Genomic DNA, 25153 nt, shown 5'->3' on the forward strand with positions numbered 1-25153 from the left:
TGATCATTTTGGGTTTTCAAGTCATTTCAGGTTCATTTTGATGTGACTGAATGGTAGGGATGCTCTGATCAGGACCTTTGCAGCCAATAATGATTACCGATTCTGATTATTTAACATTTATTTAAGTGATTTGTAAGCTTTTTGTTGACTGTCACTGTTAGCCTTTTTCTTCTTTTTTTTAGATAATTTAATACCTCGCCATTGCTATATTATGTACAGTATATTGTTGTTTTATTTGAGAATCAAATAAATAAGCACAACAAATATTAATTTTACAATGAACATTTAATAGGCCATTTACACAAAATACCCTCACTATTAGGGTATTTTGGCTTATTAAAGAGCTAGGGATGGGATGGTATGAAAATTTAATATCACGATTATAGTGACTAAAATTATCACGATTATCAATATTATCACGGTTTTGTTGAAATGAGATGAAAGTGTTCAAAAATAGTTGATGCTCACACTGAAAACATTTCAGCAAGTTTTATATTTAATAATCAACAAACAACTAATAAAACAAGCAACTCTATGCACTTAATTTAAAGAAAGATTAAATTCTGTGGCATTTCCTTCCTTACAATAAAAAGTGTAAAGCATAGAAAAGCATAGAAAAGTCATTGACTTTCGCCATTCCTTCTCGAAAAAACAACAAAAATACATTGTGCGCTGCGCTTGCGTCAGACTGTTGCTGGCTGGACATGATTTAATAGCGAGTTATTAAAACCGCGATAATCAAACACGGTTTTAATGATAATTCATTTTTAAACGATATTACTAACCTTCAGCACATTTTATCACGGTTATCGATAAAACCGGTTATCGTCCCATCCCTATAAAGAGCATACAAAACTTAATATCAAACTGAACATAACTGCTACCCATAAGGTAGGTGACAGGCTGTCAGTGCAGTTTCACTGTTATGCCAGTAGTTGGGGTCAAGGGACTGTCTTCATGAACACTGATTGCACTGGTGGCATGGAGGTGATCAGTTTGTGGCACTGCTGAGGTGGTATGGAAGCCCAGGTTTCTTTGACAGTAGCCTTCAGCTCATCTAAATTTTTTGGTCTCTTGTTTTTCATTTTCCTCTTGACAATATCCCATAGATTCTCTATGGGGTTCAGGTCTGGTGAGTTTGCTGCCCAGTCACGCACAACAACACCATGGTCATTTAACCAACTTTTGGTGCTTTTGGCAGTGTGTGCAGGTGTCAAATCCTGCTGGAAAATGAAATCAGCATCTTCAAAAAGCTGGTCAGCAGAAGGAAACATGAAGTGCTCCAAAAATTCTTGGTAAACGGGTGCAGTGACTTTGGTTTTCAAAAAACACAATGGACCAACACCATCATCACAGACTGTGGAAACTTAACACTGGACTTCAAGCAACTTGGGCTATGACCATGGTTTCCAAATGAAATACAAAACTTGCTCTCACCTGAAAAGAGGAATTTGGACCACTGGGCAACAGTTCAGATCTTCTGTGGTTGTGGCTGTGGTTCTCTCGGTTGGTTGTGCATCTTTTTCTTCCAAACTATTTCCTTCCACTCATCTTTCTGTTAACATGCTTGGATATAGCACTCTGTGAACAGCCAGATTCTTTGGCAATGAATGTTTGTTGCTTACCCTCCTTGTGAAGGGTGTCAATGGGTGTCTTCCCCATGATTGTGTAGCCTAGTGAACCAAACTGAGAGACCATTTTGAAGGCTCAGGAAACCTTTGCAGGTGTTTTGAGTTGATTAGCTGATCTCACCATATTCTAATTTGTTGAGATAGTGAATTGTGGGTTTTTGTTAAATGTGAGCCAAAATCATCACAATTAAAAGAACCAAAGACTTAAACTACTTCAGTCTGTGTGCATTTAATTTATTTAATACACAAGTTTTACAATTTGAGCTGAATTACTGAAATGAACTTTTCCACGGCATTATAATTTATTGAGATGCACCTATATGACTTGACCTGAAGAAAGACGTACACAGGTCATCTTACACACTCTGTTCCCTGTTGTTGTTTGCTGTGTGTGTGTGGGGCTGCCTGAGGCCCACCACTGCCTCCCATACAGAGAGCACAAGACATGACAGAGGCAGCTGATACTGATCTGCAGCCAATCGATTGGAGCATCCCTACTGAAAGGTGCGATTCTCTGTAATTATTCCTTCCATTTCTACCAGTTTGACCCATTCAGGCCAATTTCTGGACTAGTTTGGAACGTGTGGAAATCAACCCACTGACCAGCTTATCAGCCAATCAAATGGAGGCATTGCTTACTCTCGTTTGACTTTTAGCCTGTATGTTGCTGCTTTAAGAAGCTCAGTGAGAATACAGTGCACCCAAGGAAAGCAAAAGAGACCCTGATTGCCTCTCAAACTGTATTTGCTGGTGGAAATATTAATACTTTTGTATTCCTGCATTTTCAGTTGTTTTCCTGCCTGAATGTTTTTGAGAAGTCACCATCTCCTCCCTTGCCTCCTAGTAGAAAACACCTCCGGTCTCATTTGATGATTTGAACATTGAACATTTTATTTTGGTTCTTATCATAAAAAACGGTAGAGTTTAATATAGGAACTGAAAGTCACTGATTTAGTTCTTTCAGTAAATGACTGTTTGGCTGATGGGAAGTGAGTCTAGCTATTTCCGCTCTAGAGACACACTGTTCAAAACCCTTTTGAGCCCAGTTATTCGTGTGGCCTATGAAACTATTCTCTTGCATGTAATCTTAGCAGTTCCTAGCCAGAACCTTAAATGCCGCCCACAGATTCTACTGAAGTTCACACAGTCCCAACCCAGCTTTCTAGCGTAGTCATTGTGGCTGTTGCCAGGTATCGTTCTGTCCTACTTCTGTCTCTGATTCTACTACAGTAATTAGACATCAACTAGTGAGCTAGAACGTTTAGTTATGATGCATTTCATCAAGACAACCTCAGTTTTTGTGGTGTTTACTAATGCTAGAGGTTTCACTTTCATACAGTTTGGATCAGTCCGATAGATGAGCATGCTCTTTCACTTCCTGTTGGAATGTTAGACTAGAAAACATTACTATTTTTTTTATAATAAAATGGTCTGCACCTCCTGCTAAGAATCAATAGCCTTTAGTCTGTTGGGATATGACTCTACTAACTTTGCAACATTTGCTCACTCTTCTTTGCAGAACTGCTCAAGTTCAGTTCAGTTTGATGGTGAGCTTTTGTGGACTGCAGTCTTCAAGTCATTTTCAGTGGGGTTTAAATCTGGGCTCTGACTGGGCCATGTGAGGACATTCACCTTTTCCACCTTCAACCACTGTGAGCTCAGTTTTGCTGTGTGCTTTGGGTCATTGTCATGTTGTAAAGTAAACCTTCTTCCCATTGACAACATTCTGGCAGAGGGCAGCAGATTTTCCTCAAGATTTTCCATTTTTCCTTCTATCCTGACAAGTGCTCCAGTCCCTGCTGCAGAGAAACACCCCCATAACAAGATATATTTCCACCTCCATGCTTTAATTTATGTTGTTATTTGGGTGGTAAGTTGTACCGAATTTGAGCCAGACATATGGTTTGGTGTTGAGGCCAAATAATTAAATTTTAGTCTCATCTGCCTCAGAATTATCAAGGTGCGTTATGGCAAAGCTCAGTTGTGACTGCATGTGGCCTTTCTTGAGGAGTGGCTTTTTCTTGGATTCATCTCATACAAGCCACATTTGTGAATAAATTTGTGATATTGTTGTCACATGCACGTAGTGACCAATCTTTATAAATTCCTGCAGCTGCTTCAGAGTTGCTGTAGGCCTCTTGGCCACCTCTCTGACCATTTTGGAGTGACTCCCTGGATCAGGACGGGTCTGTGTTGAACCAAATATCTTTCACTTCTTAATGCCAGACTTCACTGTGCCTCTAGGCATTGATAAAGCCTTTGATAATTTTTTTTTTTTTTTGTAACCATCTCCTGACTTGTGCCTGTTCACAACTTTATCCCGGAGATCTTTTGACAGTGCCTTGCCTCCCATAGTTGACTGTATGCTAAAGTTGCACTACCAAGGACTGAAATGCTCCAGGAAAGCTCTTTTCACGTTGAGCTAATCAAACTGACAACATCTGATCATGGTTGAAAGAAAAATATATTTGTGTTCAATTAGAAAGATGATTGGCTACACCTGATTGAGTTTACAAGTAATTTTTAGGAGGTGGGTGATCCTTTTTCCAACTCATTCTGTTTTTTTATTTTTTATTCTTACATGTTGGTGTTATACCTTTGATAGCTGGTTCAAACAAAAACAGTCCATCTTCATTTTAGGCTGCAAAGCAACAAGGAGGGTGATTCTTTTCTATACCCACTGTATTATGTGACAATAAAATATGACAATAAAATCAAAATAATAAAACCAATAGTGTTTCAGTAGTGAAACTATTAGCTATCAATCCACTGTCACCTGACCTCTATAAACTAGAACATGTTGTGTGTTTGCACACCAGCATATGTTTTGTTTTGGATTATTGTCCCCATCATTGGGTAATTGTGTGCTTGTGTCCTGACAAGGTTTATTGACCATCTTAACTAGCAAAACGTTACCAGAAGGACCATGCTGGGTCCAATGCTAAGTGCTAAACAGCAAAAACAAGACTTTGTACATTATGCTAATCTGAGCTGGTCTTTTTTAGCACAGATGTTTCCTTTGTTTTGTCTTGTTTAAAGAAAATTGAGCCTTTCAAACCATTTACTAAGGGTTAAAAGTGTTTAATCAGTTGTCCGTTCAAGTTAGAAGAATTAAGTAAATTTTATCTTAATTTGAGGCCTTGACTTTTGTTTAAATTAATTTTTTAGTTTATTTTCAACAATGAAATGAATGAGTCACAAACAGAGACAAGCATTTGACATTCAGAAGAAATTCAGGCTCTGTATGTTAATGGAATGCATGAATAACAATGCCTGACCCCTTGACACATTATCTTGTAGTTGTGGCTGTCCTTCAGTCTGCCCCCTGTACAGATTGGCTGCATTCAAGCGGAGATTGTTTTAAGGCTGAATACAAAGAGTTTGTTCTACATTTGCAGCTGTAGTCTGCATTACTGCAGGAATCGTCATCCTCTGTATTGAATGACGGCCACAGGAACTGAAGGGGAATTCCATCCTGAACCCAATCGCAGCCTCAGCTGTGCAGTTTCCTGAACCGACATTCCCATTACTCTGTGCTGGCTGCTTTCGAAGATCACAGTCTCGAGTCTGTGAACCCAGACTACAAGCCATTCACATCAGCGGGACTTTAAAAGCTCCCCTTCTCTCCGCAATAAAGGCTTTGGGATAACTACACCCTACCTTGGGAATAAAGATGGCTCTTTAAACTTTATGCACATCTCACTGAAGTAGGCCATTTAATAGTGTTTAATCTCCCTTAATTACACTTATAGACTGCCAAGGTTAGACATGCAGACAGGACACTCAAAGCCCTTTCTTGATTTCACTTTAAATTAGATATGTTTCATGCATTCAGGCCAGTTTGTCTCTACACAATCACCAGGTTAAGGCCCTTCAAAGAAGTTATCTGTTCTTTGTGATTCAGCATAGACCAATTCTCTTCAAGCATGCCCGAATAATTAGCTGTTCTCAACAAAATTGGGTTGGTTTCAAATTGTAGTGAGCTGTCTTGTTGTCTTCTATCTACATAGGCAGTCATAATTAAAAGTTATTCTTCTAAGTAAGTGGTTTGGAACTTTCTAATTCATGTGCATTATTTAAGTAGCACTCCTCATGCGAAGCATACAGAAAATGTGACATTTGATGTTAGCATGTTGCTAAGCTAACAGTATGATGCTCTAAAATGCAAAAGCATACAAACACATTGCACACACAAATATTGTGTAAAATAATAATTAAAAATTTGAGGAGAGAAAAAAAAAGTAATTAATTCTGTTAACATTTCACATGAATATTTGAATTTCGCTTAATCTGTCAGTGTCACTTGAGGTACATTCTGGGATTTCTCCATGAAGGATGCATGAAAAAGGAAAGTATCTTAGAAGATAGCAGAGCTGTAGTGTCTTGCTTTATTATATTTCATTAATTTCATTTTATTTTCAAAATATACCCAGCTGTTCAGCTCAAATACCCAGAAGAAAAAGGTTTAGGAACTTCTTTAAATTCCATACTCTGCTAATACTTACTACTGATACAAACTACTGATTGATTGACAATATAACCATATCATATTGGTCATGTCAGTGTCAGTCTTCCATGCTCTTTTCAGCTGTTGTTTCAGATAATCTCTGTATATCTTTGTTTAAGGCTTTTCCATAAGATAAGCTTTAAAATGGCAGAAGCAAGACATTTACTAAATGTTAAATATCATGATAATAAATGTCATAAATGTATTATTACTGTGGCTTATAAAAGAAAACAAACGTAAGTGTTCATGTTCCTGTCCTCATGAGAATCACTTCTTTATTTATAGTATGATTGGAAATGCCTTTTTTTTGCATCACTTCCTATAACATCAGTTTCACTTTAATATTCAGTGTAAAATCAAGCTTTTTGGATGGAAATGAGCCCTCATGGGTCCTGTCCTGCTGGATTAATGTCTGTAAGGCCTTGAAATTAATGTATCATGAAGATAGTCCAGCCGAGACGCATTATATATACATCCTTTTTTATATGATTATATTATAATATTGTTAGAAAAATAACAGTTTAATACAGAAGTCCTATAAGAGGTAATGGATTATGATCATTTTTTTTCTTGTCATCATGACTTAATTTGCGACGTGATCTTGTGATTTTGACATAAACCATAACAGAATACTAAACAGTGACGTCAGTTTGTAGCAAAACTGTGATGAGATCAAGAGAAAATTAAAGTCGCGATCAGGAGAAAACTACTTTTGTTATGTCGAGATCACGAGAAAACAACTTTCGTTATGTCGCGATCATAAGAAAATTAAAGTCGCGATCAGGATAAAACAACTTTCGTTATGTTGTGATCATGAGAAAATTGAAGTCGCGATCACAAGAAAACAACTTTCGTTATGTGATGAGTCATGTATCTACCAAGACCTTAACAATACACAAAATAATCATTGATTCAAGCATTTAACATTTATGAATTAATTAAATGTCTGTTATGAACAATACTGCACAAATTATAATAATCATGAAGAAACGCATGCAGTAAAGTGGATAGAAACGCATACAGTAAAGTGGATATGCAGTACACAACACCCCATCAGTTATATTAAGTTCCATAGTGCCACTTGTTGGCACAGTTGTGTAACTTCGAGAACAACTTTTGTTATGTCGAGATCACGAGAAAATAAAGTCGTAATCACCAGAAAACAAGAAAGGAAAATATTAATTATCGATTGCCTCTTATAACTTCCGGAGTTGAATATTTTCGTATTTTAATATTTTTTATAACATTTTGTTATTTATATTTTTAAACTATTATTTAATTATTTGATAAAAATGTAAATTCATAATACATAATTGAATTTAGTTCATGAATTGATGCTCACTTAGTATTAGTGTTAATTTTCTAGTTGAAGTGGCTAATCTCTCTGATGTTGTTGCTTTTGATGAGAACTGATTGATGGGAATTAAGTGACTGGCATTGATTCATATCTGCGGCTCTCAGTAAAGCAGTCATCACTGGGGTGTACAGTAAGTGGGTGACCTGCTTCAGATGTGCTTTCCACTCCATCCTGGCCTGCAAAAATAACATCCCTAAAGCAGAGCTTCTGTTTTCAGAAGGGGTCACTTCAAAGTTTCCATTTATTGGAGACTAATTAGTTTCACTTTCAGAACCTAGTGTGTTATTTAAATATATATAAAACACACACACACACACACACTTGATTCCAGCCCAACACTAAAAATGCACATGCAAATGAGAGCTGAGAGATGAAAAATAGATTTGAAAGCTGTGGATGTAGGAAGCTTATATGACCATTTTGTTGATGGCTGCCATGCACAACCTCATCTCCTGTCTCCCTTAGAGTCGGTGTGTGGATTGGCAATCCCTGACCCCCGTGAGAAGTTTTGAATATGAACTGAAAGGACTATTACATCGCAATTTCATGCTTCAGGGGTTATTTGATATCCTCTTCACTACATTTAGCTCAAAGTGTCTCAAAGTCTCCTCACCTACCCCTCCGTGATTCACTCAGTGCCTCATTTCACTCATCTCTTCTCTCTCTGTTTCTCTATGCCACCACCCTTTATTTTTCGGCAGTCTCCTGAATGATTTGTCTCAGTGCTTTTAGCACCGTCTCTATTATGTGTGTGCGGACAGAGAGCTTGCCACTCTACACAAATTCAAGAAATTTAAATATTTTAGCTGACCCCCTTTTTAATTTTTTATATTTATTAAAAATGTAATTGATGTTCAAAAACTATTTCCTATTTTTTTTTAACTCAGTAGACAAAATAATTAAATAAATGTATAATAATTAATAAAATAATAAAATTTATATTATTAAGGAAATACACCACACCAGTTTTTAATAATTTCTGAATAACCAAGAAACGGCAAACAGCACGAATGTTATTTACTTAAATATGCTCAATACAGATGGTCAAAAACTACTGTTATTTTTAAACTTACTAGAAAATTATATTTTTATATTAATATTATTTAGAAAATAACACACCAGTTGAGAAAATGTACTTGCCTTAATGTTTCCTAACAGCTTTGAAATGGCCTTTTGCTTTTTATTAATAAAAAAAATGTTTTCATTCCTGTGAAAATTTATTATTTAGCCGTTTCCTCCTTGTGACAAGCAGTAAAGTTAATATATCACTCCTAGCATCACATGAATGATGAACCAGCTCTCTGTGAAACCACACTTGTCATTAAAAAAAATACCCAACAACATCAAGGCACATTGTGATTTTGTTCATATTTCAGTTTTGGGAGATTTATGCGTGGAATACTTCACACCACTTTGCTCATAGATAATCTTCCTGAAATTGTATTCATACTTTCAGTGGTCATTGTGATGATAAAACTGTTTTAGTATATTCTTAGCACAGGTCGTCACAGTGGAGCTCATTTACATTGTTTGATTTCTTTGATTATGTGTTGTCACATGACTTTCAGATTTGGACAGCTCTGCATGAAACCAGAACAACAAAGGATGAAATATTTTCCAGTGAACTGTGACTCATCTGACTGTAATTATTTATATTAAACATTTCACTGCAATTAAATATCATTGCATTCACAGTGGATGTTGTTCTCTCAGTCACTGCAAAAATCTCAATAGCTGCACTAGAAAAAGTATTTACCAACCCCACAGTACATAAAGTAAACACTGGCTGTTTTTCATTCAGGTGCTTGAATGAGTAATCTATACTGTGTTGACAGAGCAAAGTCCGTAAAGGACTTAAATAGCAGCAAGCAGAGGTTTTTAAGAGCGTCGGCCATTTAGCAGGACAGGCTAATGAAAGTGAAAGGTACAGGCTACACTTAGTTCATTATCCAGCTTAACCCTCTGGAGTCGATTAACGCGGATACGCGTTATGAGTCATTTTCTTGGGCTTGACATGCTCTTAAAGTAGACCTCAGGTGTGCACACGAGACCCAGGCAAGAGCTGCAGCTCTCTCATGCCCACTTTCACACCTACAGTCTCCCTAGGGATTTTGAGCAGGAATTCTCTTAGTATCTACAGCTCTTTGTATTGTACTTTATAACTGCTTCACTGAAAGGTGCTTAGTCATTATTAGCTGTGACCACAATTTCCTTATTTCCTTATTTCAGTCATACATTTCCTCCTCTGCAAGATTTTTCAGACCATAAAAGTCGTACACGGCTCTACAAACACATTTTGGAATCTGTATATACTGTATATAAGAGTTAAGACTGTGTTAGTCTTTTTATTAAGTACCCAAAGCAAGCTGCGTAACAGATGTTAAAGTAAAGGTCACAAGACAAAATTATTATTGAAATTATTATTATTTTTTAGTTAGTTTTAGTGCTAAATAATATGCCTTAATGTGATGTAAATCCTAAATGTCCTTGGTTTCAGCAATATTTCAGCTACACTTTCGATTCTGCAATTTGTACTCCCTGATGTGCCGCCCTTATGACCCAAACCTCTCTGCAGTGTGTCTTTGGCTTTGTTTTTCTCTGTCTAGCTCTCTGGTGCTTCGTTGTAAGCGAGCCTCTTTAATCAGTGTTTTTGGATAAATTTAAATAATTGCTTTAAATAATTGTGACCTTTTCTGTGGGAGCATTCAGTCTTAAATACATTACAGCCAATCCACCGAAGGATGAGAAAGGACGGCAGGGTGCATTAACTGAGCGCAGGGACACATGACATTTCGGAGGGGGAGGGACTGTGGGTTAGGAGGATGGGGGTGGGGATGTGAGACACAGACGGCCAAAGAGCACACTCGGCTCCACCCCCTTATAAATAATGCATGAGGCATTGGGTTGTTCCTGCTGATTGGAGTCAGCTGGAGGAAGTAGCTGGGTTTTTTTTGGGCTTACCGGCTGAGAGAGCAAGCCCTGGCTAGTATCTCTCATTGCTCCGTGAGCTTGTGTGGATCTGCCTCTGTCTGTTGTAAAAGAAATGTGGATGTAGGACGGTTGGATCTGCCTGTTGCATCTTGCACCACACCACTTCCGTATTTATCAGCTTCACCTCTCCAACAGGATTTACACGAGGGACATGTAACCTCTTCAGCAAGGCTTTGTTTGTGTGTGTGTGTGTGTCTGTAAAGGAGGGGACAACCTTCTCCTTAAGGATTCACCAATGCATTCCTGTTGGAAAATGAAGATTCAGGTACAAATGTTGTGATGTTTTGGTGTTGTCTTTCCTCTGCAACTCTCTACGGATAGCTTGGCAATTTAATCGCCATTAGCTAGTAAATTCTTTAGTTTACTCTCCAGACTTTTTACATTTCTGAAAGTACACCCTAACATCAGTCAGCATTATAATATAATATTATGATAATGACGAATTATTTAAAGATAGAACTTTAATAATTTGAATTAAAATCAGGTAACCATGTATGAATCAATAGACACTTTAACTGAATTTAGGACTTGTGGTGGTGCTTTTTTGGACATTCAGTGTTTCTGTAAAATTTGAAAAAACTAACAATTATACTGAAAAGATGATAATAAATAATATTACAAATTCTACTAATAAGAACAGTATAAAACGCACTAAGGATTAATGAGCTGCTGGATGCATGAATATTAATAAGGTTGTGTTGGTTCTCTCAAACTGATTTGTTGAAATCAATACAGGGACGATAATAAGTGAGCACCAGCCAATGAGATTACCGTTTGCACATTAGTTCCGCCCACTACCGGAGAACCCAGCAGTTCTTAAAAGCTGAAAAAATCCAGTTGAACTCTTTATTTTGACAGGAAAATACAACAAAGGATATTATTTACATGTAGAGCGTCAATACTGCATGTATGTAAGACACTCGCTCTCTCTGCTCCCACCAAAGTGACGGAGAGTCGTGCGCCTTCACACTAGATGGGTAGTGATGGGAAGTTCGGATAATTTTACCGACTCGGATGTTTGAGTCTCGTTCAGCAAAATGAAAGAGTCTTTTTTCGAGTCATTTCGTTCATTTAGTTTATTTTAGCAAAATGTAATTAAAATGATATGTGTTACTTCCCTAACATGTCTACTACTTACGCAAACGTTGATCACACTACAAACAGTACAGAACTATAATGTTATAAGATACAGAAAAAATGAATTCATTATTTACCTGGGTCTTCAGTCTATGATTAGCTCACCTCACCTCTTATCGGATAAGTCTTCGGGTTTGAGTCGCTCCTTCATCACGTGACAGCCCCATAAGCTTTAACCTATGCAGTCTGAGCCGGAAAGAGAATTGATTAATTCACCTTTCGAGTCGTTTGTTCTTTTGTCAAATGACGTGACAGCATTGGATAGAGAAATAAATTTCCTTCCAAATGGGTGCATAGTTATTATTATTATTATTATTTACTCCTACAGTTACGTGATGCGTTTCTGGTCTCAAATTGTAGCTTTTTATTTCTTATATTTCTTATAAATGTGTGAATTTCTGTCATGATGGTTCTTTTCCATAACACTGAATGTGGTAACAAAGGTAATAAATAGTTGATTATTTTTATTGTTAAGTCTTTTTCCAGCTCAGACTGCATAGATTAAGCTTATGGGGTTGTCCCGTGATGAACAAATGACTCGAAAAACAGAAGACTCAAAACAGGTGAACTAATTTCAGAACCGGTATGATGTTGCGCATGCGCGACTGAACGAATCACTCCCCGAGATGACTCCGTTGTCCCGAGTCACATTAAACTTATACTTTGCCTCTAACTCTGAATTTATTAGCCATTGGCTAATATTAGATCTCATTTAGTCGCCCAGAGTGAAGATTTAGTCATATATGGGAGTGATTTACTCGCAGTGTAGAGGGTTTCTTAAACCAACAATGCAGGTATTTGTTGTGCTTTTATGTGCTTTCTGTTCACTGGTTGTGTTTCCTGAATGACCCCCCTTTCGTCTGTCTGTTTCTCGCAGTAGATGTGTGCTCAGGTGAGGGCTTTTATATTTGAAGCGAGACGGGATTACTGTTGAATTTTTTTTGCTTATGCCATTTTATACTGACTGTCCGGATGGGGTCATCACACAAATACAGAGCACGGTGAGCGTGATTTCACCAATTACAACATGTTCCTGGATCAACATCCTTGTTGATCCTGGAACAACATTCCTATCAACCAATCAGAACTGAGGGATCATTTTTCAAGAAATATCTGTTTTAGGCTTACGATAAGGGTTAGATGCTTCCACACCCTTGTTAATCAGTTATCATTTCCCACTGATTTTAGGAATAAATTATGGGTAGGACTAGGCTTAGGGGTAGGGATTGGACATTTTTGGACAATGTTGATCCAGGATCATCAAAAGATGTTGATCCAGAAACATGTCATACTTGGCAAAATCACGGCGCACAGCAGACATCCTAACAAACTAACAATTATGTACACTGAAAAAAACTGGTGAAAAGTTTACTTTGAATCAGTTTTCACTCACAGTGTGCTAGTAAATACTCCAATAATGTAGTTCCTGATGTGAATTGGTGTATAGTTTTGTTGTTTTTACAAGTTAACAAACCAGGCATCATGATTTGACCTATATTTCATATTGGGCAATTTATATTTTATATAAGTGGTGACAAAATACAGTTCCAAAATAATTTATCATACAAAATTGTCCTTAAATTGTGAATCAAAATGTATTAATATTACTACGAACCTAACAGTATGCTAAAATATTAACGTCATATGCTGAATTTGACAATTTTTCTAGACATCTCCTGAATTTTGATGGTTTTGTAGGATTGCACCAATATTATTCTGATTGATAAGCCAATATTTGTTTTCGTCTAATGGCCAATAACTGATACATTTTCAATTCTACACCATTTCGTTTGAATTAAAAATAAAACATTCAGTCGTTTTAAATGTTAAAAGTGAATTTAGGCATCACAGCATTATGTTATAATGTACAGTATGAAAAATGGATATTCAGTGGAGATTTGCCAAAGATTAGATTTGATTGTGTTATTATATTATTATTAGTGTTTTAAAGATTATCATAAAGTAAACATTAGATGATGACAAATGGTAATCTAAAATGGGTGAAATGAGCATAAACATTCAAATGTCCAACATCAGACAACATATATCCAATATATGCTTAAAAATATATAGAATGTTGTCCACTTAACCAATATTGTGCACCCTAGTTTCATGCTTTCGACAGTCAATAACTAACCTTACAAAACACATTGTGGTCGAAACAGACCATGTTTGTCCCTGTTGCTAGTTAAACCCAATTTCTGGGTTATATCTTATTTTATCCTGCATAGTTTTATTCTACGTTTGTATGTTTTTCAAGAATATCACCCAGCCTATCTGTATGACATCTGCTTAATTTGGCTTCTATCAAATAAAAAAGCAGAATTTGCAACAAAATACTAGTGTTTGATTGGATATTAACAACAACATATATGGAATACATTTTCCTCTTTTTTATTTTATTTTGCCAATTCTATGATTTGAGTTCAGCAATGCTGTCTGCGACCAGAACATGAGACCAGACCTGCGACCCATTTGTGTCCCACTGCTTTGTCTGTTTGCAGTGACGGCCACATTAGTTCAGTGATTATACTGTTTCTCAAAGCCATTATGTGTCATTAAATCTCAATAATGGGCCTTTAAATACTGTCTGTTAATATACTGCCACATCATGAGATTAAGTTCATCATTACACCATTTACTCTACCTTAGACGTTTCAGTTGCTCGTACAAAAACATCCCAGCGATAGAAGCGAACACATGAAGTGTGCCTGTGTCAGACAAAACGCTCCGGTCGTCTTTGCTCCAGACCAGAGAGACAGACAGGCAGATAAGTCTGATTAGGGATGACTCAGTCATTTGAGGGACTGAAAGGCCTGAGGGTTCTGCTGTATGTTACAGATTATCCCCATTACTGCCATGCTGTTTCTCTTCATTAGCAGTCTACCGTCCGATTCACATGGGCAACTGTATATGTCGTGCTCACTGCTTCCTACACACTGAGCAGGTCGATCTGTGGATCACTTCACTTAGCAAAATTAGTTAATTTGGGATGACCTGCAGTGTCTTCAAACATCAACATCGTTCTGCAGGGTTCAAAAGGGTTTTGTATTTGATGATAATTCAAGCATTTATAAAAAATACAGTATAAATATGATTTTTTTTCATGTGTACATTTAGCATTAAATGACTGGTGAGTTTTATAATGGCTTAAATTCCGCTCATATTTTGCTTGTATGACTTGGAATATTGTGGATTTGTGTACAAACTATTATTCAGCAGTTTAGAGACGATGAGATTTTTTCAAATGTAATTTATTCCTGTAATGGCCAAACATAATTTTCAGTCTTCAGTATCACATGATCCTTCAGAAATCGTTCAAGTTTTTGTCAATGTTGAAAACAGGTGTTCTCCTTAATATTTTTGTGGAAAGCATTTTTTTCTCAGGATTCTTTGATTAATAAAACGTTTAAATGTATCATGAATAAAAATATTAATAATAATAAAATTTTTAATATTAATAATAATAAATCATTTATAAATGTACTGTATATTACTTACCCCATGCTTTTATAGTGGTCATCAGTGTGTATTATTATTCTAATGGGAGATATTATGAGTGAATGAGGCTTACATTTCGGAAAATAGCACACAGTTTACAGTATATTTATTTATTTTTATGTTGTTTTTATCATGTTTGGAGCTTGATAGATGTGGAAATTGTGTTGATAAAAGTTAAGATTCTTCAACAAATCTTGCTTTGTGATCAAGAGTATAGCTTACAGATTTAGAATAACATAAGGGTAAATAAATAATGACAGCTATTTGACTTTTGGGTGAACTGTTTCTTTCAGTGGAGTTGAGATGCAGCAGATGCACAGTGATGGCATTTATGCACACAAACCACACATATCATTATCATCATCATAAATATTTGCACAGTAGCTTGTTTGCTTGTATGTCTGATTATGCATCGTGCATTGCCATTGTCATTCTGGTGAATATAATTATGCACTACATCTTCATGGGGTTTCAGAGGCTGTAGTGGATTGTTTATCATCTATGAATGACCTCTCATTTCCATTTATACATGAGGGAACAGTCTGGAGGGTCATGGGGGAACACAGAGGTCCCAGTGTCAGCAAACTAATTAGTCGTGACTGGCCTGAGTTAATTAGGAGTGGCTTTGAATCCAGCATCAGAGAAAAAAAAAATGATAGTAATCTGAAACTGAATGACTAAAACAGTGTTTCCTATAGGAATGTAGTGTCAATAAAACAATTGATAACCCTCAGCAGAGATTAGAATAATGACAGGATGTCAGTTAATGTGCAAGTGAATTTATTCGGATTGTGCAAAAACTTGAGGAGTTGTGGTCTGTTATGCTTGGATATATCATTTATGGATTTTTGTGTGAAAAATATTTAAAAAATTCGAAGAACCTTTTACTACTATAAAGATTTTTTTGTGCATTTGAAATATTCCATGGAGGGTCTTATTGGAAACATCAATGCCAAAAAACAACCATACTCTTATTTTTAAGAGTAAAGCAAACATTGTGATACCTGAAGTTTGTAATGGGCAAATTTCAGTAATTTTTTTTTTTTAATTCTGATTGCTGATGATTAAAATCATGAAAAATGTTTGATTTGTCAGGTTTTTTTGTATTTGTGTTTATTAGACTGTGTATTAATTATTGTGATTATGTAGTTTTTTTTTAATAAGTAATTAGAAAAATAATTTTGGAAAAAAATTAGGCTATGGTCACACTGTCAGTTTTTGGGTTTGACACCGCCTCATTTACTAACAGGTGTGAGTCTCGAAATGTCCCGTTCACACAGCAGCTTATAGTAGCTTCTCGGATACTGTCTGTATGAACATGCAACGGGAGTCAAGCCCATATTCCTTTCCGACAGTGACCAAAGTAATCTCAAAGATGGCGACGTACATAAAAATGAAAGTCTTATCACTTTCTGACACACTATTGAGCAACAAGTTCATCCATCAAATCTTCAATAACTGACAGCAGCTTTTATATTTGGGTGGAGAGCAGATCTAAACTAGCTCTTTTCTCCATCACTGTAACTTACTGAAACCACACATGAAAACACACACCATGGGGTTTGTTTGACGCGTTTGTGCAGCAGAGCGTCTCTCTCGCACTTTATAACATGACAGATATCTAGCTCAGGATGCAGTTGTGAGTCCTGAAAATAACCGCACTGCATGTGAACTTAACTGTATTAAGGATTCAAATATATATACACATACATACAAACAAAATATATGTGTGTATAGCATGTGGTTGAACAAGATTAAGTGGAACAAATGAGTGAACCTAAATTACAACCCTGTTCCCCGTTTCAGTTGTTGAGAAAGAACAGTTTCCTGTGATTCAGTTGAGGGAGTGCTCCGGTGCTCGGCCTTCGGTCAGCTGGGCTGATTCTAACTATCAGTTTCACATGTGATCATGTGATCTCCAGTTCATGGGCCTCAGAGAGCTGGGGTTTGTTTGCCAGGTCAGATGGGTAAACAGCAGCTCTCAACTGGAAAAAGACCCATAATTGTTTTCATTACCCAGAGTATGAATCGCTGTCTGCCTGTGTGCAGATTTTTTGATATTGGATTTCGAGCCACCATTGTGTAAAAATCATGAGCTCAAACAGGAAAATGCTCTTAGGCGCACTTCCTGCAAGATAGGGTTACATTCCCAGTTTCTCTCACCATGAAAATCATAGCAGGCTGTTTCGAACTTTTCTAATTATATTACTCACTATTTTTACAGTTAAAGCTGTAAAATAATCATATTTGTGCTCACACGTGTGTCATTTTAGAGAGCATAGATTATACTGTGTAACGTGTGTGAGATCAAAGCTTTTGATTAGTGTAAATTAAACGTTTGAATGGGGTGCGATCCGCTGAATCGCCAAGCTAATCACTTGTTGATGTCAAGTTAAGTACTGCATGAAATTCATTGCAGAAGTGGATGATCCCAGCATACTTCGCTTGCGTGTGACATGACAGGATTTGAAAATATCTAGTTAAAGCTTGTTTGACTCTCACTACTGCTATTTGTGCAATCGCTCTGATCTGTTCGATAAACAAACAGTTTCGATGTGCACTGTGTATTCTGAATTAAAATGATGAAATCCGGTGCACTACACAACCTTGATGCAGGCTTTCTGTAGTGTTGCTTCTAGAGGATTTATGCAAATAGTGTGACTTGGGGCTTGAGGGTCTTTTAGTTTGTGCTGAGGGTTATCAGATAAGGCCTGTGGATTTGGAGACTCTAAACTGGACTGTCCCAGCTGCCTCATGAAAACAAGAATTTTGTGCAGTTTAGCTTTAAAGCAATTTTTATGCTGTGTTCTCCTAAATTTTGACAAAATAAACTTGTATATGATATACTGTACACATTCAAATGTTTCCAGTAAAATTAACCAAAAATGTCCATGACTCATTTGATCTGCGTATACAGTTTTATTTCAATTGGCTTTTATTATGTATTCATCATACATAATTAAAAGATTTAAATATATTATAGATAATAAAGATAGAAGAAACACATTCACTCTTAATCACATGCTTAATATGCTTAAAACAGCTCTGGGATTCTTGCCTTGTCACATTCAGTTAATTAGCCTGTATTAATCACATAAATAATTAGCAGAAAATATTATATTTTCAATACCAAACTGCTAAATTAGACAAAAAGTTGAGTAGTTATATTTTATTTATTTTTTGGTGCTGATTGTTTAATATTTCTGACATCAAAACATCAAATGTTGAATGTTTAGCTATTGTCCATCTTTGCACTTTTCACCAAGAAAACTGAAATGTTTTGCTGTATTTCATTTTCATGTTAAGTCTGCCTTTTTACGTAATTGGTCGTCCTTTTTTGAACATATCTTTCTTTCCTAACTATGAGCAGAGCAGTGCATAATGAAGTGATATCAAGTATTGGGAGGACATTTTTGCCATAAGTAATTGCAATATAGTATGAATGGTGGTTGTTGCCCTGCTGTGATGTACATGAATGTCCCATTTCAACTTCCTGTTTCAGTGGGATTTACGCCAGCACAGGAAAGAAAATTGTGTTAATTTATTTCATGGTCTTTAATGCTGTTTTGCTCTCTGTCCTTCTATCTGGACTCTGGATGGTTGCCTTCATGATCAGAGCATCTATCGCTCTTGTGTCTGTTTACTGTGCATGGCTTAATTTTGTTGTGCTGGAGGATGTTGCTGCCTTGCAGGAAGCAATGATGTGAAATATGACATGTGGGTCGCTTGATTATTGTCTTCTGAAAGGAAATATCTATAACTAAATGTGAAAGGTGCAATTTCATCAGCCGATATTCAAACTACATTTCACCCTTCCTCCAGATCGTGATGTTTGTTCTGCTGATTTAATTCTGCTGCTTGTTTTTCTTCATTTTAATTTGCTTCTTTCTCTCTGTTTACACTCATATAACTCTCTCAGTTAAAAGAGCCAATGATCTCAGCGCTGATCATTTCTGTAAATTCCAAGCTGTTTTGCTCTTAACAAACAAGTCGTGACCTTGGATGCATTAACAGCAATGTCCCTTTTAGCCTGGGGCAGACACAAAACATCAGTCACATCAACAATATGAACACTTATGCTCTGCAAACTGTTGCATTTTCAGAGTACAGCAAGATGTCTTCAAGATCAACCAGGGTTTATTTGAGTTCATTATTATTTTGCACTTATTTCTCTTGGCGCATAACTGCACATTTTGTATGCTTATTTTTATGAAGAGGTCTATTGTTACTTTTTTGAAGTGACCACTATCCTAGCAACCGTTCCTAACACCCTAGTAACCTCATTTCAATTCTCTGGCAAACACCCAAAAGCAATGTGATGCCAAGTTTTGCACAGACAAGAACTCTTTTGTGAACCACTTGAGTTGCCAAGTCCGCATTTTCTTTTCCTATGGCTACTTTTAAACTGTTAATGGGTTGATTTTTTTTCCCCGTGGGTTAAAGGTTTGAAATGTTGCTTAATTACATTTCACTGAAATGCCTGTATTGAAACATTTTGCATTCTGCCTATGATAAAACTGTGCTAGATGTTAAGTTTTGTGAAGGAGGGCCACTGGTAGGAAGCTTTTTAGCTGTGTTTATGATCAATATCCATAACAGTGACTGAAAATTATGTATTTTAGGTATGGAAATGACATAATGACATATAGTTTTGATATTTGGGATATGGTCATTTGGACTACTTTGGGCACTACTTTAGCCAACAACCAACCACACCCAAGTCCCCCGTCCCGCAGTTTTATGCAAAACAGAAATAGAACAAATAGAATATCAGATCTCTGTCATATGGCCAAAAATTAATGCAAAAACAAAGCTTATTTTGTATAGTTGTGTTTGACACTTGAAAACTGTAACAATGTATCTTACAAGATAGTACAATGTAACCTCTCTGGAAAGTCCTTGAATTTGAAGTTAATCAAGGTGTGGGAACCCTGTGTGATGCTGCTACAGATGCGGTTTATTTTTGCTCCGTAAACTACATAGCTAAACAATGATCACATCTTTTGACTGTAATGCTTTGAGGAACAGTGCCATTTCTTGTTTTGTTTATGGTTTGCTTATGGGAAGTGAGTTCATGTCCTGAGAATTGTTATGTGTCATCAAGGCCAAACATGAACTGACAGGAAATTAAGAGGGAGAAAATGTGTGAGAGAGATGAAAACACAAAGACAGTGATGGTGAGGTTGTAGCAGTGATCTCATGTGCTGTCTGTTCCTCCTGACTGTGGTCGTTGTTGCAGTGAGATGTGCAGATAGGGACTCTGGGAGATGAGGAAGAGAGCAGCCAGCTGAGGCAGTGTAGATGACCATCAGTCACAGGTCTCCTCTCACTCAGCTCTGATAACCACCTCTGCGCACCCAGTAGTATAATTCAATCTCCTCCAAGCGAGCCCTCCTCAGATACGGCCCACATACCGGATGCTCTCAACAAAGTGTGACTTTGTGCAAATCACAGTGCCACATCGCTGAATTTATTTATGTATATATTTTTTTACACCTGACCATGCATGGTCTACTCTTCCATGTTAAAGGGTAAAACATATAAAGGCAGATATGCATTTTTCAGTATAACAAACAGACAAAAACATATTATTGGTAAATGTTACAATAGTTTGTACTAAAACCAAAATAAACTATTAAAACCGTGCATAAAATAAAATATTTGTCATTAATATCGAGATTTCTGACCAGTCTTAAGAAAAAATATTGTAACAATTTTGTTTACACGTTCCTATACTTACACTGAACCAAGCAGAACTGTTCTCTAGATTTGCCAAAGTTTTCAAGAGTTTTTAGTTTGCAAGATTTATTAGCAAATATATATATATATATATATATATATATATATATATATATATATATATATATATATATATATATATATATATATATATATACAGTATATATATATATATATATATATATATATACAGTATATAATTGACCACACCTATATTCAGTTCTCATGTAATTGACTGTGGTTTATTGCTTTACATGTGGGTCAGTCGAGTCTGTCTCTTCCAGTCTAAAGAGGACAGTTCATGGCAAGATTAAGCTGCAAAATGGACTAGACTTTGTCAGAAGTCTCGCTAAACAAGAATTTGAGAAGTGGCCAATATGGCAGAGAGAGTACTAAAGTACTAAAGGCAGAAACATCCCGCATTCTCAGATAAAAGACAACATTTTTGGCCAGAGTAAGATAGCGTGAATGACAGGTTTCTATAGCTCATGTGATACAAGCGTGAGACTAAATGGAAAAGGAAGGTTCCCAACTGAACTGATTCAGTGTAGTCTGAGACCTGAAAGAGGAGTCATTTATTAATGCCTGTTCGGTGCAGACAGAGGCCACAAAGACTGCTACCATGTTCTCTTGCCCTCATCGAGATAAAGGGGGCACATTATTGTAACACAATAAGTGATTAGTATATACAGTACCTCACACTTCACTATGCTGTTTTCTCCTCTAATTGTCCCTGTCATATCACATTTAAAGGGTTAGTTCACCCAAAAATCAAAATTATGTCCTTAATGATTCAAACCCGTAAGACCTCCGTTTATCTTCGGAACACAGTTTAAGATATTTTAGATTTAGTCCGAGAGCTCTCAGTCCCTCCATTGAAACTGTGTGTACGGTATACTGTCCATGTCCAGAAAGGTAAGAAAAACATCATCAAAGTAGTTTATGTGACATCAGAGGGTCAGAATTTTTATTGAAGCATCGAAAATAAATTTTGGTCCAAAAATACCAACAACTACAACTTTATTCAGCATTGTCTTCTCTTCCGTGTCTGTTGTGAGCGCGTTCACTGCAGTGTATGATATCCGGTTCGCGAACGAATAATTCGATGTAAACGGATCTTCTTGAACCAGTTCACCAAATCGAACTGAATGGTTTTAAACGGTTCGCGTCTCCAATATGCATTAATCCACAAATGACTTAAGCTGTTAACTTTTTTAATGTGGCTGACACTTCCTCTGAGTTCAAACAAACCAATATCCCGGAGTAATTCATTTACTCAAACAGTACACTGACTGAACTGCTGTGAAGAGAGAACTGAAGATGAACACCGAGCCGAGGCAGATAACGAACGAAAGATTGACTCGTTCTTGAGTCAAGAACCATTTCTGTCGGACGCGTCCGATTCGAGAACCGAGGAGCTGATGATACTTTGCATGTGTGATTCAGTGTGAAGCAGACCGACACACATAGCGTCTGAACCGAACTGGTTCTTTTGGTGATTGATTCTGAACTGATTCTGTGCCAATGTTATGAGACCAGGTAAACCGAAGGCTTGAATCAAGGGCAGTCATCGCCAATGACGTCATTACGTCGAGCGCAAAGGAACCGGTGAACCGTTTTCTTCAACCGGTTTATTGAATTGAACTGTCCGAAAGAACCGGTTCGCCGAAAAGAACCGAGCTTCCCATTACTACTGGTGATCTGAAAACCGATGCAACCGGTTCTTGACTCGTGAACAAGTCAATCTTTCGTTCATTATCTGGCTCGGCTCGTTGTTCATCTTCAGTTCTCTCTTACGGGTTTGGAACGACATAAGGGTGAGTCATTAATGACATAATTTAGATTTTTGGGTGAACTAACCCTTTAAGCACCAGACATGCATTTGTCATCTCATTATATTATCTGTGCACTCATGGCAACCTAGGAGTCTGGCTCATTATTCTGGATCTGCCCACATACTTGATGAAGCCTGTAGATTCATAACAACAATGTATCAGCACTTCATTTCACCTGAAGTACTTACAGTAGCCACATACACTTAAGGCTGACCATTTTTTGCCAAATCAACAAAAAGTTTTTTTTTTTTTTTTTTTTTAAATCACATGCTGCCATGTTCGGTCATGTGGAAACAACAAAAACAGAACAGGACAGCACTAATTAGTTGAATAATAAGGAACGGACAGTGCAAAGTTTGATGTTGACCATCATATGACACTGAAGACTGGAGGAATCACAGGAAAAATTACATTTATAAATGTAGTAAAATAAACAATTGTTTACCATAATTTAACTGTTAGCAAATAACTGCTGCCTTGGTGAGCAAGAGACTTATTTAAAATAAAAAAAAAAATCAATAATTCAATCAAATATGGTGTCGTTAGATGCACCTCATTAGGTTTGACATCAGTGACATCAAACATCATTAGTTCTCAAATTATCTGTCATCACTGGCGTCAAACTTTCCTTTAAAATTAATCTCACATTGTGTCATTTCCCGCATTGTGTAGCGTGAGGTTATATGTTCTTCAAATGTTTTTCTTGTGTATGACGCATGAAACTTTTAAATGTAAACTTTAAATGTAATCATTTCTGATGAACGCTTTTTCCTTTAAACCGTCTTAATTTTAAAATGCTTGGCATGTATGTGAACAACAGTCATATTCCAGAGCGTGTTTTAAGAGTGATGTACTGTGGGCAACACCAGGGGCCCATTTCACTAAGGAGGTTCAACCAACTCTGAGTTTAAACTTGAACTCTGAGTTGACTTACCCTGAGATGGGAAACTCTGAGTTTTCGGTTACAGAACAGCTGAAATGAGTTGGTTTAATCAACTCTAAATTGACTGACTCTGAGTTAAGCGCATGCACCACTACTATAAAAAGCCATTATCAATGGAGCACCGATATTATGATTCACCATGGCAACAGCTCCCGCCAAAAATCCATCTGCATACTTCAGACTCGATACAAATGTAATTCTTATCAGTGTTATAATATCACAGGTGAAAACTGGCAGAACATTAGATTAATTAATTAATAGCTAATCATTTTATGGTATCTCATGGGCAAAAAATATATATAAGATAATCATATTAATAATAATATTTTAAGTGTATTTTTCTTATTTTACAAATGATCTGCCAATAGAGTAAGAAAAATACGGCAGTGGCTATTTACACTAAGTGGAATTAACATAGTTTCTTAGCGATAGATCCTATTTACAGTAGGCTAAGTGCAAGTAGCTCTAGATGCTATTTACAGAAAAAATGTACAGTGAAAATCGTGATATATTCTATTTACCATGTAAAAGTAGCAGTTCTTTGCAACAGGCTAAGTGTAAATAATAATTAGATGCTAGTTATACTTTATACTGGCAGATACATTTGCACCTCAGTATTGTTATACATTAACAGGATGCAATAATAAAATTGAAAATGATTATATTTATTACAATTATAAATAGTTGTATCATTATTAAACACTCGTTAGGCACTTTACTTCCACTTTTAGAACATTTTGTTCATTTTGTTCCCCCCCCCAGGAAACAAGACAGAATCTTTTTTTATATATTTTTTTTTTATATTTGTACTTGGGCAAAACAAAACAAAAACACTTAGTAAGAAGAGCATTTTTCCAGCATGCATTAATGAAGTGTTTAAAAAGGGGGAGGAGACCGAAATAAACTCTTGACTTACCCTGCTTTCTCAGGTTTGACAAACCTCCCATTCTGAAACAGAAAACCTAGAGTTTCCCTCATTTCAGGGTAAACATACTCAGAGTTTTCACTTAACCTCCTTTGTGAAACGGGCCCCAGGTCACCTAGTGTGAGGTTTGACAGCATGATGTGTCACAGTGAACGATAAGAGACAACCACGTGGCCTGCATTAAGAGAGATAAGTTGATGAACTTTGACCTTACTCATAACACTTACATAAGTCTTCCTTGAATGTAAACGGAAACCGTTTACTTAAAGTACTGCACATTAATGGATTTTATTTGATTTTTTTAAGTTTCTCCCTGAGAAAATATTAGAAATTTTACCAAATAAGGGTTTTAAAAATTGATGTAATTGTTGTTGGGATTTTTTGTACATTTTTTTGGTTTTTGTTTTATAAATTATTGTGTACAATTTATTGAAGTATTGTTATTAATACTATTTTAAACCTTTATTTATTTATTTATTTATTTATTTTAGTTTGCCATGAATATAGCCTTTGACATTGTTTGGTGTAAAATGATTAATAAAGAAATAAATAAATAGACTGCTTAAATTGTCATAGTTAGGATAGTT

General features: G+C 36.4%; 1 protein-coding gene across 7 annotated transcripts in view; it reads left to right on the forward strand.

Moving 5' to 3' along the window:
* Positions 1-25153, forward strand: part of LOC132110875 (E3 ubiquitin-protein ligase MARCHF8-like) — a 102946-nt gene that overhangs the window by 44490 nt on the left and 33303 nt on the right. The window contains exon 1 of one of the 7 annotated variants that reach the window (XM_059517913.1): positions 10406-10751. The exons of the other annotated variants lie outside the window; for them this stretch is intronic. Coding sequence (XP_059373896.1) covers positions 10722-10751 — 30 coding nt within the window. The 5' untranslated portion in view covers positions 10406-10721. Of the gene's footprint in view, positions 1-10405; positions 10752-25153 lie in introns of those variants that run through there. 7 annotated transcript variants of the gene reach the window in all.

The sequence above is a fragment of the Carassius carassius genome, chromosome 30 (assembly GCF_963082965.1).
Source record: "Carassius carassius chromosome 30, fCarCar2.1, whole genome shotgun sequence".
NCBI lineage: Eukaryota > Metazoa > Chordata > Actinopteri > Cypriniformes > Cyprinidae > Carassius > Carassius carassius.